At 45.5% G+C, this 14,767-nt stretch overlaps 1 protein-coding gene across 8 annotated transcripts in view; it reads left to right on the top strand.

Moving 5' to 3' along the window:
* The window catches only part of Cdh17 (cadherin 17), a 39,378-nt gene extending 28,984 nt beyond the window's left edge, over window positions 1–10,394 (top strand). For 5 of the 8 annotated variants that reach the window (XM_057790835.1, XM_057790840.1, XM_057790838.1 and 2 more), the window contains 5 exons: window positions 1,587–1,717; window positions 4,021–4,260; window positions 7,490–7,606; window positions 7,736–7,849; window positions 10,181–10,394. In XM_057790835.1, coding sequence (XP_057646818.1) covers window positions 1,587–1,717; window positions 4,021–4,260; window positions 7,490–7,606; window positions 7,736–7,849; window positions 10,181–10,281 — 703 coding nt within the window. In that variant the 3' untranslated portion in view covers window positions 10,282–10,394. The remainder of the gene's footprint in view (window positions 1–1,586; window positions 1,718–4,020; window positions 4,261–7,489; window positions 7,607–7,735; window positions 7,850–10,180) is intronic. The other 3 variants (XM_057790841.1, XM_057790839.1, XM_057790843.1) reach the window with 3 other exon arrangements.
* The last annotated feature ends 4,373 nt before the right edge of the window (window positions 10,395–14,767 follow it).

Here is a 14,767-nt window from a genome sequence, read left to right as displayed (position 1 = left end):
TTTACAGATTCCAAAGCTGTGGACTGAGAAGTTTAACTCTCCAGCTGGGTACCTAAAGAGCCCATTAGCACCAATAGACTCAATCCAGCCCAGCTTCCAACATTACAGACCCCTTTGCTGACACGGATCCAGAACCCGAGTGTTTCTGACTACTTCCGGTGTGGTCCAAGGCGTTGCTATCTTTTCTAGAACCCAGCCTTTCCCACCAGCCCCTACCTACCCATCTGAGTCAACTTGTGAACCGCTGGCCACAAGGGCCTTAAAACAAGGCAAGCCAATTGTCCAGCTTCTCTTCAGACCCTGGCGGGGGTTCTCGCTTCTCTTAGGGTGAGGTCCCAACTACCAAGGAGCTCTTGTTTTTCGCCCCCACACAAACATGCGCACAGTACTTGACATATCCAACGTGCTAAAAATACCAAGGAAAATTAATTTGACCAAATATTAAGCATTCTTATTCCTGGGCATGTGGGCTAACAGAATTTAAAAACTTTTAGACAATGTTTTGAAGCCATGCATGCATGCAATGCTTTAACTCCTATTAAATTTTTATCGAGGTGACATTTCCAGGCCTGGGAGTAAGTGGCGTAAGCTTTATACAGTCATGACATGACATTTTACAAAGACTACACTCACTGCTTCTCCTCAGGCAAGACTTGCTTCTCTCAAATTAATCTGTCTACGCCTACCAGTGAGTTCTCTTGAAGACACAGTTTCAGCCAGGTCGCCTTTCCGTGCAACACAGCCTGATGGCTGCCTCTGCCTTCTACAGCCTGGTTCTCCCTGCCTCTGTGGCCTCATCTTTCTCGTCCCTGCCTGCCCACGCTATCTACACACTGTGCATGGACCAGGATGGTCCTGGTCTCTCTTCCATGGCTGATGTAGCTATGAGGCAGCCTCTTGCCTGTGTCAGCATCTCCTTCAGAAAGGCTTTCCTCCGTCCCATCAACCTTCTGGTGATTCCAATCTCTTACACGTTCTCCATTACACTTTACGGGAATTATCTGTGTCTGAAGTCCACTTTCATCAACTCTTGCCTTGGTCCTGCCTGCCTAAACTAGGGGTGGGGGCGGCGGGGGGTGTTGTACTGAAAGATCTCAGAAGACGATTACTTCAGTTTGAAACCTTTGTTGCCAGGAAAATGTAACTTTTCTGCCAGTTTGTCACTGTGCCATACATAACAAAACAATCCCAGCACCATGTTGTATATAGCAGCTGTGACCCTTTAAGACAGTCCCTCTTGTTGTGGTGACCCCTGACCATAAAATTATTTTCGTTGCTACCTCATAACTGTAATTTTGTTACTGTTATGAATCACAATGTAAATAAATATCTGTGTTTCTTGATGGTCTTAGGCTACCCCAGTGAAAGGGTCACTTGACCCCCCAGGGGGTCACGACCCACAGGTTGAGAACTGCTGTAAAGACAGTTCTTCTGAAGAGAGATATGTAATGGAGATGCTGATTGGGTAACTCTGCCCCGTGGTACACCCAAACGCTACTGTTATATTGTCGTAGTATAAATGCACAGACTACCTTTGGTTTTCACTCAGAGTAACATGTTTTCTTCTGCTCTTCCCTTCATGGAAGATACTCCCTGAGCGGCGATAAGAGAGGCTGGCTTAAAATCGACTCTGTCACCGGGGAGATATTTAGTGCGGCTCCGCTGGACAGGGAAACAGAAAGTCTGTATCGGGTACGCGTGGTGGCCACTGAAATAGGTGAGCAAAACCAACCTGAAACAGATCATCAGGGAAAATACCAATAAAAATGAGAGAAAGAAAATTGATGAGATTAAAAACCACGGCTGAGTACAACCCTAAAGCCAGGTGAGACAGGTGCAAAGGCACGCGTGCATGTGCGCATGCGTGCGTGTATGTGCGTGCACTCCTTAATGGCTGTGATAGAGAACGCCTGTGCTAATCTGGGTTTCTACCAGGTGAGTTACTCTGAGATTACCAGGGTAACAGGGATGCTGCCATCTCTAGCTTCCTGCAGGGACTAAAGTCACTTCTAGGAAAGTTCTAGAGTTCTCAGCTAACCCCTCTTACTACCTCCTTAAACGGGATTGAGGGCTTCTACGAAACAGGCAATTTTCTGAAGCGGAAGGTATTATACAAGGCTGTCCACCAGCAATGACCTGGCGGTCCATCCTGGGGGATTCTGGACCACCAGCAGGTGTCGGGGATCCGGGGATCTGCTCCTTGGATGAGGCAGGATAGTTTTGAGAGGGAAGGCAATCACACAGATACGCCAGATGTTTGAGCCATCCCTGTGTTATCCTTGCATCCTATTTAGTTCATTTGTGATACAAGCTGTCCAATTGCTCTGGACATTGAGTACCAGGAAAATTTTCTGATTAAAATCAAGATAGCTCACAGGAATAGTAAGCTAACCAGGAAAAAGACTAGTGAGTAAGACATTGAGCGTCTTTAAATGGAATTTTCCATCCTACAGTAGGGGTTCTGTTGATCTTATGCTGGTCAAGGACTCTAATTAGCTGGTAATGTGTCTGCTTAGCTTATAAAAAAAGATGAGAGTGGAACAAATTACTACCCAACAAATACAGTTTTAGAGCAAAAAAAAAAAAAAAAAAAACTTTAAAATGCAAAGCCCTGATCATGGGAGATGGTAGAAGGGGATGGGAGAGGAAGGGAGGAGAACATAGAAAAATATATAGCTCAATAGAAACAATTCAAAAGAAAAAAGAAAATGCAAAACCCCAAATTAGAGGCAGACATAGAGAGCAGAGAAAAGAATCATAAAAATGTATGGGAAAAGCTGGAGAAAGCCAAAATGACCACAGTCACATTCAACTACAGTAAGGACACAGAACCGCTCTGTTGTTGGAGGGGAAATAGGAGCGGATGGACCAGAGCTTGCTGAGAGGCGGCCCTGTCTCTGTCGCCGCTGGGCATCCTGCTCTCAGGTTGTGTACGTTCAACTGGTGATGGGTCATGTACTCTCCATGAACACGGACCCACGCTGCACTCTGCCTGAGTTCCCTGAGTGGCTCTCACGTTTTAGAGGTTTCATGGGTTGTGACCGTGAGCCAAAGCCCGATTTCCGTTTCAGCTGTTGGCACTGAGATCATAACGTAAACAGACCAAACAACTTCAAGGACATCAGGGGCTCGTCTTTGGCTTAATGATAGTCATCTCTGTGAGGAAAAGCAAGAAAACAGGGCTTCCCAGAATAAAAGCAGGAGCAGAAAATGGCTTAGGGGAATGGACGTAGACTCCAGCCATTGATGCCATGTCTGCGTGAGGTTAGGCAAGGACAGTCCGGGTCGGCTGTGCCACGGGGTGCCTCCTGTGTGCGTCTGTTATTGGCCACACTCTGCATAAAGAAACAAAGGCATTGAGAAATTGGTTTACCCAAGAGCACACAGCTACCAACGGGTCATACAGCAGAGGACATGGTTTTCACCAGTATAGCATGGCAGACGACATGTGTGCAAACATTGTTTACACATGAGAGCATTGCAAAGCCACACGCTTCTCAGCTGAAAACCATGAAGCTTAGAAAGCTGAGTTGGGATGCTTAAGGCAGAGGTAAGTGATCGAGGGTTTGGCTGGTGACTGGTAGCTAGCTGTGTGAACTTAGCGAAGTTATGCAGCTTCTGAGTGACACACACACACACACACACACACACACACACACACACACGCACCCCTTGTCAGTATTACCATTTAAACATTAAAAACATTTTATTACATTTTGTCTGTGTGTATACATGCCAAAATCAATTTTTGGGAGTTAGTTCTTCTACTTAGCTTTCATGTCTAAATTCATGTCACAGGTCTGGCAGGAAGTACATTCACTCCCTGAGTCATCTCATAGGTTCTATTTAAACATTTTAACCAGTACTAAAATTAGGTCTGTAATTCTAAAGGCTTTTTTCTACTTCTTTAACAGACCTGACTGTTTAAATATTGACTCTTTTTAAGGAAAGAGAAACATGCTTCCTTCTTCAGGATGATGAGAAAGCTTGACATTACGTTCTAACCTTTGGCTTTCTCAGGTGGGTCCGCTTTGAGCTCCGTGGCAGATTTCCACCTGGCCCTCACAGACGTGAACGACAACCCCCCACGCCTCGCTAAGGAGTACACCGGCTTGTTCTTCTGCCATCCCCTCAGTGCCGCGGAGAGTCTCACCTTTGAGGTCACTGACGACGACCAGCAGTCACTTTGGCGGTCCCAGTTCACATTCGCTCTTGGCAGAGAAAGCTTAAAAAATGACTGGCAAGTTTCCAAAATCAATGGTGAGTTATCAGACGTACAAGGAGAAAAGTCATTGGTGGATGGGGGAATAAAGCTCTTTCCCCCCTTGGTTGGCTTTCTAACTCAGCACAGAAATTTCTTCTTGTTCCAAGAAAGCTGTACATGCTCTGGGAACACACAGGGAAAGTCTTCAAAGCCCCAGGCTTTGTGGGAAGGGAAGCTTGGCACCGCATACATCCTGGCTGGGGTACATGGATAAATGAACAATTTGAACATCAGTTGTAAATTTCCAGGGAAGGCTGAGAAACAGATTTTATTGTAAATTTTATTGAAACATAATTCATGTACAGTAAATCACATCTGATTAATGTGTACAACTTTACAAGAATTTATATATATAAGATCAGCACAATCAAGTGAATATTTTGCCACTCTCAAGTTTGGTCTTACCTTATTTTTTTATCATAGCTACCTACCCACCCCATTTTCTCAGGCAGCGACCCATCTTTCTGTGGCTACAAATGTGTGTATTTTTGTAACGTCATAACGTTCCTTCCACTTAGTATGGTTATTTGGGCTGCATTCCCGTTTTGGGTTCCAGAGTTTCTTTTCTTCATTGTGCGCTAGTGCTATGACAATCTAGTGTCTGTTCTCTTGATGATTGTTAGCTTCTGGGCATGTGTGTGGACAAGTGTCTGGTAGGAGCATGCTCTTTCGTGTGTCTTAGCTGAATGCCAAGGAATTGGATGACAACCTCACATAGCAGGCTGATGCTTTGCTGGTTAAGCAAAGGTCAAACCATTTCCCAATTTGTTCTTTGCATTTTACATTCCCGCCAGCGCATGAGATCCTCAGCTGCTCAGCACCCTCTCAATGCATCTGCTAGGCTTAGTTAACTGTAGCCGCTAGTGGGTGCGCATCAGTCTCCTATTGTATTTTTGATTGGTGTTTCCCTGGTGACTAATGCTTAAGTCTTTGCGTGTGGTGAGCTGCCATCCGTACATCAGTGAAGCAACTGATCAAATATTGTTCCCAAGCTTAGGTTCTTCAGCATCCATTGAATTGTAGGTGTGTGTGTGTGTGTTGTGTGTGTGTATGTGTGTGTTGTGTGTGTATGTATGTGTGTGTATGTATGTGTATGTATGTGTGTATGTGTGTATATATGTGTGTGTGTATGTGCCTCTGTGTGTTGTGTGTGTATGTATGTGTGTGTCTACTTATATTGTGTGCTTTATCAGGAAGTTTTTATAGCAGTGTCTTCTCCATGTTTTTAAAGATTCACTTTTTATTATGTATGTGTGCCTTGGGACTGTGCACTCTGTGTGTGCAGGCGAGAGACTGCAGGGTCAGAAGAGGGCTCTGGGTCCCTGGGAACTGGAGTTAGGGTAGCTATCGCTGATTTGGTGAGCCGGGAACTCACTCTGGTCCTTTGCAAGAGCAGTGAGCATTCTTAATTGCTGAGTCACCTCTCCAGCTCCCATCACAATATCTTTTAAACAGAAAATTTAAAAAGTATCAGAGTCAGAGTTATTGTTTCTTGTATAATCTGTGAGTTTTAAAAGTGTCTGCTCTTCTCTGTAGAGAAATGGAGGAGGAGTGGAGGGAGGGGAAACTGCAGTAAGGATGTATTGAAAACAAAAAAATAAGAAAAAAGCCAAAAATGAAAACATCTTCACTTAACACAAGGTCACTAAAAGAAGATCCATTTCATGCTATTGTTTATGGAGGGCAAGTGGTTACAATCAAGGTGCTGTGCTTTTACTATGGATACCTAATTGTCCTAACACCATTTATTCAAAACACCTCTTCAGCATGGATAATCTTGAAAATTTCAGAAAAATTCAAAATGGAAAAGGCCCCCTACCTTACAATGCTATATCGTTATACTATATCATTATAGTATTGAACATCCACAAAAGACGCAGATCAGGCGCTATCACTTCTCCAAAGCCGCTTCACCGGTTCTAGGTGTTTTGGTTTCGGTACCCAGCCACAGCTGAGGCAAGCGACCCCGTCCTTTTGCTTTAATCTCTTAGAATGTAATGGGTGTTCTTTCTGCAGTCTACTTGTGTTTGCCTGTTTGTGCTTTCTACTGGTGATTTTTTTCTGTAGACAGTGCTTTTCCCTCCTCTGGGGCCATTCTAGTGTGCCTAAGAGCAAAGCCGTTGTGATGTCCCAGATGCATTTTGTGCAGACATAGGCTATGGGGCTGCTGGCCAGGAGTTCAAAGTCAGTGACTTCATACTTGTTAATAAGGTAGCTTTCAGTAGAAGCAAAAAACAAGTTTACGCATTTATCGCGATTAAAATGTTGGGGTTAAAGGTCACAGAAGCTTAAACCTGAATTTCTCTGAGGAGCAAATTTTCAATACTTATTATTTCAGTGTTTGGAACAAATTTATAGAATTGCTGTTCTATCAAGAAATCATTAATTCAAAACTCAATGAATGGCTTTACTTTTTAAAATTAGTTTTTTGAGAATTTTGTGCAATGTGTTTTGATTGTATAATTTAATGCTATGTCTATTTATAAAATAATAATGTCAGGTTCTCCCCTATAATTCATGACATGTTTAGCCATAGGGTTTTAGCCCCAGGACCCAATAGTAGTGCTAGGTATGGGTTTCATCTCATTAAGTGGCCTTAAATCCAATCACAATCAGAAAGTGTTTGGATACTCCTCTGATATCCATGCCATTATTGTACCAGTGAGTATGCCTTGCCAGGTTGGTTGTTAATTCCAGAGATTTGTGGATGGTTTCATGTTTGTAAATCAATAAACATCATATAAGTAGACCCAAAGACAGAAACCAGCAATTGTCTCATTAGATGCAGAAAAGGCCATTGACAAAATCTAGCATCCCTTCATGATAAAAGCTCTGGGGAGTCTAAGAATACAGGGGACACAACTCAGTGTAACAAAGACAATATGCAGCAAGCCCAGAGCCAGCATCATGCTTAGTGGAGAAAACCTTGAATCATTTCACTAACATCAGGAACAAGACAAGGAGGTCTCACCCTCCCGACTCTTGTAAAGTCTTGGGGCAATAGACAAAAGGAGAGAAAGGTGATACAAATAGGCAAGGGAGGAGTTAAAGGATGCTTTAGTCTATTTTTAAAAGTAAGCAACATGAAAAAAATAGAAGTTAAATTACTCAAAGTATCACCTATGTCAGGCTATGTTACAGCCCATCTCATTATAGACAATGCAAAAGTGAGCATTATTCCTGTCAAGCAAGGGTTCTGAGTCCGTTTTCTCCCTGTTCTGACAGGTACTCATGCTAGACTCTCCACCAAGCACACACGCTTCGAGGAAGGTGTTTATGAGATCCCGATTCTCCTGAGTGATGAGGGGAAGCCACCCATGCAAGGCACTGTCTCTTTATCAGGTAGGGGCTTCGCATACGTGACGTGGAATACCGGTTGCCATGGCAGTGTAAGGAGTGCTGTCTTTGCGGTGGGATTCGGCAGCTAGTCCCTTGAAAACTTACCCTACCAAATGCTGTTCTGCTCTTTAGTTACTTTCTGCCAGTGTGTGGAAGGAAGCTGTTTCCGGCAAGCAGGCAGCCACGATGGGATACCCACGGTGGGCATGGCAGTCGGTATACTTCTGACCACCCTCCTGGTCATTGGTGAGTATGACTTCTTGGCTGTAAAGTGAGCTCATCATTACTTAGGGGTTTCCTGGCTTGGGTACTAACCGAGGATTAGTACCAGATTAGTATTAGTATTAGTATTAGTATTAGTATTAGTATTAGTATTAGTATTAGATTAGTAACAGAGGCACCAAGCAGTCAGTCCTGTCAAAGTGTCCTGAATTACAATGTCAGAAGAAGCCCTCCCTCTTCCCGTCATTTACATCCTTGGATTTTCACGCTGGCATGTTTACCATGCAGCTCTTTGTATTCAATCAGTCTTTATTTAAGTAAGCAACACCTAAGATAATCAGCTCTAAAGACGTGTTCCTTTTTGTGTTGTGGCTTCAGAGGTTCTGATCCATGACTGACTGGCCCATTGCTTCAGGGTCCATGCCAGGGCAGCTCTTTACTGAGTAAAGCTGCTTGCTTCCCAGATGGGAACAGATGAGAGAGGAAGGGGCTAGGGTCTACTGTCCCCTGGAGGGTGCGTCTTCAAGAGGGCTAGGGGAGACTCCTGCTCAGTATAGTTTTTACCACCTGCTAGCAGTGCTGAATTGGGGCCCTTCGGAGGACATGCAAGATTGAAGCCGTATAAAGTTCTGCATGCAAATTGCTGTGTTTTGAGCCTAGTTAGCAAGCTTTTCTGAAGGGGAAAGAGTTGTGGACTTTGCCCTCTGCAGGGTCAGGCACTGGACTCTGTGGATTGGTACTGTGAAGGGCAAGACCCACATGATTCTTTACTCAGAGAGGCCCCAGGCTCTCCTGCCCATGGTGAAATGGGTAGGGGTTTGGACTTCGAAGCAAAGATGCTGCAACACCTGAAATGCTGCTGAGTTTCCCTTTGCTTTGAGGGTTTTTTCTTTAATGACTCTGGACCCTGTTCTTTATAATCCCAAGTAATCTCACTGCAGCATAGCCCTGGCTCTCCTCCTGGCTGGACAGCACTTCTCTCTTGGAGGGCCTTCCCCCTCCTCCAATAGTCATCTCTCCCTACCGCTGTCCTCACAGTAGTTAATTAGAAAGACACTTTGGTATTCATGGGCACATGACTGGAGGGTTTAACAGAGTCTCACACTGCCTCCCAGAATAATCCACATCTCCTCCTTTCTCTAAAGTCTTCTCAGCCATTCCCTTCAGTGCTAACTCCTCATGACATGATACCATGGGAGGGCTTTGGCAGCCTGGCTGCCACTCCCTTTCTCACGCATGGTGACCAAGTGACCTCCTTGAGAACCACTGTCCGCTGCACATACTTCAGGCAACAGAGATGAAGTCCTTTCTTTTGAGAGAGGGACCCTCTTTGTAGTTAATTCTGGCCTTGAACTCAGGTCGCTCCCTGCCTCAGGCTCAGAGCGAGGTACGAGAGATATCATCCCCTAAACTCCTTCTGCCTTTTCACCTCACTGTTTTCCCACCTTGAGAGGATTGAGCTCATGCACCAAGTCACAGTTTCCCCCCACGGTCTCACTTCCACGATCCGACTCTAAGTTAAAGAGTGTGGAGTTTTGAGGCTATGCAGGAATAGAAATAGCAGGGCCTTTTATTTCAGACCCTTGTTCTTTTCAGACGGGGTGTGTAACTTATCATAAGATTGTTAGCGAGTGTCTCCTCCACCATGGTGCCTCCTGTAACTGCTGATGAGTAATTTCTTTAAAGTAAACCCCCTTTCCTTTGGGCTCTGATAGTTCCGATTAGGGTCAAAAAGCACGGTGTGATCTTGCAACAGTTCAGAGAGGTAGGAGAAGTCACAAAGTGTAGAAACCCACTCAAGGTCCCTCGGGATGGCTGCTTTGCTAGGAAGGTCCCCACGGTGTGTGTGACAAGTGTCTACCACTGGCTGCATGCCAAGCCCTTACTGTGAAATTCAAGCTGTTTTTAAATTGTAAAATGATTCAAGCTTTGTAGGCAGAATGGAAGTGGGCTCTAGGTGGGTGGGCAGATGTGGCGGCTCCCTGGTTCTGATTCAACTCCCTTCTCTGGGGAAGGAAAACTGGAATAAACATTTGGGTCCATACGAAGTTCAGACACTCTTCCACGTGCTTTTCTGTCAGAGTTGTTAAGACACTGGCTCCTCTATTCCCAGTAGAGATCCTGCCAGCATTCAGATTCGTTATAAATCGGGGCTTCCTACACACTGGGAGCAAGTGGTCTGGTTATTTATGCCAGAGAGCCAATGCCCCGCGTTCTCACTAGAACAACGAAGCACCGTTAAATCCCCCAAGTGGAGGCTCACAAGTCTTTGCCCACTCCTACCGCCAAGTCACTGTGACTGCGGTCGCCTGTCTAGAGAGGACACTGGTTTGACCCCGAGCTTTCTCTTTTCAGCTGGGATTTTAGCAGTGGTGTTCTACCGCATGAAGAAAGACGAAGGAAAGGGGAATGTTGAAAACCCTCAGTCCCCTGAAGCCAAACCTCTGAGAAGCTGAATCGGAAAAGAAACGGTCAAGTTTATGCATCAAGTGCTACATCAGTGCCTCAGCTGTTTAATTTTGTCCAAAATGTGAAGTATAATTGTAGAGTCTATGCATCATGTGCTATATCAGGGCCCCAGCTGTTTAATCTCACAGCGTCATCCAGAATGTGAGCTGTAATTTCTTTGATAGCACGCCACTCTTGTCCTGTAATATTTTATACTGCTGAGATATTTTATGTGCTGTAGACACGAGAGTTCTTTTCCATTTTTCCCATGACATTTTCCTCTTCCACAAAACCCTTAGCCACAAAACCTAAACTTTGTGCTCTGAGACAGATGATTACACTTTCTGTCCGCTGGTGCTTCAGAGACCCGCCACTTAGCCACCTCCAAACTTCCCAGACTCCGTTTCTTCCTGTTCTCTTCCACCCTGTGTCTCTTCATATTTTGGTGTTACACCAAATTTAGAATATGTCACCCAAAAGAACAAAGTGAAGTCTCGGGGAAAAGAAAAGCGGGCAGCTTCATCCTTAGCGCAAACAACAGCTTCTCTGTGTTTAACCATCTTGGATGGAGATCCTCCAGCTTGGCCGCAGTGCAGACCATGGGGAGGTATCGAGACAGTTGCTCCGTTTCCAGAGTGATTGGCTTCATGAACCTGGGCACAGGACTGAAGAGCTGTCTGGGTTTCCTCGCTTACATACATGCTGCACATGTTTTGTTTGTACGTTGAAGTTTTGTTTTATATTTATAATGTGGCGGAAACAAGGACGCCTGGAAGTGGTGAGGAAAATCAGAAATAAATGTCGGTTTCAGTTGTTTTTATTTCTCTGATCTGTCTGTTTCGTTTAGTGTGTGTGTGTGTGTGTGTGGTGTGTGTGTGTGTGTGGTGTGTGGTGTGTGTGTGTGTTGGGGGAGCAGGTAGGTCCAGAAAGCAATGGTTGTTGTTTTTCACATGTTTCTGTCATATGGAGTAAGGATAAGAGGAAGGGCGCACAAAGCTTTAAACCAGTGCATGCCTTGGCTCTCAGGCACATGGAACCCCGACAGGTCCTGTTCAGACTCCCCACAGATGCACATGGGACTTGGGGAAGGCACTGTGTCTGGGAAAGCCATCCCTTCACCTGAAAGAGCCTTCATCCATGGCATCCCGGATTGTGCTGCCGCCTCCTCACCCGCGAACCCTGTGACACAGCAGAAAAGGCAGGGGCTCCCCCATCCCCGATATTCCCTGGGAGGTCAGAGCCAAGCAACGTGGGGGCCATGTCCCTCTTCATGAGGAGAGACTCTCAGACAGGACCCTCTCACATGTACTTGGAGAAGTGGCTCTTTATCCTGACAATGTTATAAAGAGGGCAGTTTTATGATACAATTGCTTCCTATTTTATAGATTTATCCATGTTTAGATTTTCTCGCCCAGCATGGAGCACTTCTATTTAACGTTTCTAAATGGCTTGCCGAGGACCTGCCGTGTGTCAGTCATGCCAGGAAGACAGCTTTCTGAAGTGACTTTGGGGGCCAAGGACGCAATAGTGATGGTTGAAATCCAAACTGTAGCTCTGATTTCCATGTGTTACCTGTCCTGAAAGTCACTAATTTCTTTGGAGAGAAACTAAAGGTCCCCTTTCCCGGGAGTTCCTCACTCTAGGAGTGCCTGCGAGGAAGACAGTGAGACAGGAACGTCCCGGAAAGGCAGGCTCCTGCAGCCAGTGCTCACGTGACCCAGGAGCATTTTCAGGTTTCTCATTGCAACAGCTGGGCTAATGTGGGTGGCTAGAATCAAGGCTCCATGTGGAAGAGAAGGGGCTGTAGGTAGGGGAGGTGGGAACAAAATAGCACAGTGCTTACCCTGCCTTTGTGGTTCCTCTTAGATTAAGCCCAAGGCTAAGAGGCAACATTTCCTGAGGCCTCTGCTCACCAGAGCCAAAGGAGGCCACTGAGAATCAGGGGAGGTTGTTGGAGTTGCTAGGTCAGGCACAGGCCAGGCTGAGAAGGCCCTGGCTAACCTTCTCCCTTCTGCAAGGAGATTTCCGATGGTTTCGTGGAGCAGAGGAAGAGAGGAGGGATTCATGTGCAAACAAATATGACCAATCAGTACCTGCCAAAGATCTAGTCTAGTTTGTCTTGAAATTTGGCCCCCAAAACTTCCATGGTATTTAAGTTCTTCATGGCTGTCTGTCCCTCTTCTCAGGCTGGCTTCTTTGGCAGGGCCAGCCACACCCATGCAACAAACTTTGACATTGTTATTTGGGCTCCAGGAGGCACCAGTGTGATCTAGGAGTTTCTGTAATAGGCTGGTCTGGACCTCCAAGCAGTGGAGGCTGTGGAGAACAAGAACGTACAGAGAAAGGATCAATGAAGATGCATAGGTCTTTAGGAGGAGGTGGGAAGAAGCGTCATCGGGAGTCTCAGGCCATCATATAGTTCTAAGACTGAGCTAGATGGATGGAGAATCCCACTATAAGATGGTCTGTTATGGGACCACTGCCGGGAAGAAACCACTCAGCTCCACGATGACCATCATTGCTGCAAATGTGCACAGAATTGTGCAAGGAGCACAGAATTGAACTTGCGTGAGATCCTTGTCACAGGAGAGAGAATGTTCTGGAAACAGGGTTATGGATGTTCTCCCTACCCTTATGTCACATGACAGAGAAAGTCCCTGTGAGCAGAAAAGACTCTCAAGCGGCTGTATTTTGGAATTCATTCAAGGTTTTAGAAATATCGCTAGACCTTGCCAGTTATCGTCTGTGCTGTGAGTCTTTTGTAAAAACTCGACACAGAAATGTGCTTCTGCTACTCTGGATTTCCCATACCATAGATTTTGAGGGTAAGAAAAAGTCAAGGTTTGTCTCCTGTGCATGTCCTGGTCGGTGCTCAGCACTCCTTTTCCTTAATTATCGGGGAAACTCTTCTCTACAGCCCCTCAGTCTTCCCGTCATGATGTGTTCATGTGCTTGCCTCCACTGCACGCCCATCAAATGCTTATCCCGAGCTCTTAGGGATAGGAGGTCATGCTTCATCATCTTTGTGGGTTTTCCGTGGACTCCTCGTGAATCTTTATTTGGTTTTTCTTTCTTTCTTTCTTTCTTTCTTTCTTTCTTTCTTTCTTTCTTTCTTTCTTTCTTTTTTGTTTGTTTGTTCACCAGTAATGTTTGTTTATTTATCCTGGCTTTCGATTGCACCATTTCTTCTTGGTCTTGATGTAATCTTTTTTTTTTTTACATCATCTTTCACCCCACCATGCTTTATTATTCAATAATCCAGCCTTACATAAAGGGTTGGCGGGCCATCCAAGGATAATTAGAGTATCATGCTAGAAAGGTGGCACTTTCACCTTGTTCTCTGTATCTTTGCACTCAATTTTTTTTTATTCTTTTTTAATTAAAATTTCCACCTGCTCCCCGTTTCCCATTTCCCTCCCCTCCTCCCAAATATTGCCCCCTCCCCCCACTCCCCTCCCTCTATCCCCACTCCTCTTCTCCTCCCCCCACACCATTCCCCCTCCCTCTCGATACAAGACAGGGTTTCTTTGTGTAGACCCGGCTGTCCTAGAGCTCACTCTGTAGACCAGGCTGACCTCAAACTAAAGAGATCTGCCTGCTTCTGCCTCCCTAGTGCTGGGATTAAATGCGTGTGCCGCCACTGCCCCGTGGTCGAATCTTTAACAGCTGCCTGCTAAACACCAAATAAAGCTGGAGAATTCCAAGCCCTTTGAGAAACTCCGTGTTGTGCCCTGTGGACTAAGGCAAATCGTCTCTAGTCATCTGAGTTCAAACTTGTCATCCTAACCATTTGCTGTACATAGTGTGAACCTGAAGTATCCCCAAAGGCCGTGAGTTGAAAGCTTGCTCTACAGCTGTGGCACTATTGGGAGATGGCAGGTTAGGGTGGGGGGCCTGTTGGAAGGACTGAGATGTGTGCCCTGAAGGAGGTGATAGAGCCTTGCCTCCCCCTCCCATTTAGGCAATTCCTCACCCCCACAGGTGAGCAGCTTTGTTCCTCGTTCCACACCGCTTTTCCAGCTGGAGACCCAAAACATGAGAGCCAGGGGACGAGCATGGAGTCCTCGACAAGCCAAGATGAACCACTCCCCCTTTCAAGTTGATGTCCTCAGTTATTTCATTACATTGATGGGAGACTGGTCGAAACACCATCGCACCCCAAACCTGCCGTGCCTGTCGAAGACAATGAGAAAAGTCTCAACTGACTTGTGGTTTAACTTTGGCATCCTTTCCTTATCCCTAATTAAACCTGATTGGACGAGAGCAGAAGGAATGAGCCCCAAATAACTTTCAGCTGGACTGGAACAGTTCAAAGCTCCTAGCAGAATCTCACCACTTCTTGGAGCTTCTGGCTATTCCAGAGTTTGAAGGGAATATATTGACTGCTACATTTTGGCTTTGACAAGGTCGTTTGACAGGGCTAGGAATGAAATCTTTTAGGTATGTGTTTTCTGAAACTCTACCCAGAATGATTTTCCTTTTGACATTTGTTTA

The sequence above is a fragment of the Chionomys nivalis genome, chromosome 16 (genome assembly GCF_950005125.1).
Source record: "Chionomys nivalis chromosome 16, mChiNiv1.1, whole genome shotgun sequence".
Taxonomy (NCBI): Eukaryota; Metazoa; Chordata; class Mammalia; order Rodentia; family Cricetidae; genus Chionomys; species Chionomys nivalis.
Note: the sequence above shows the minus strand (reverse complement) of the source record. Positions and strands in the feature narration are given on the sequence as shown.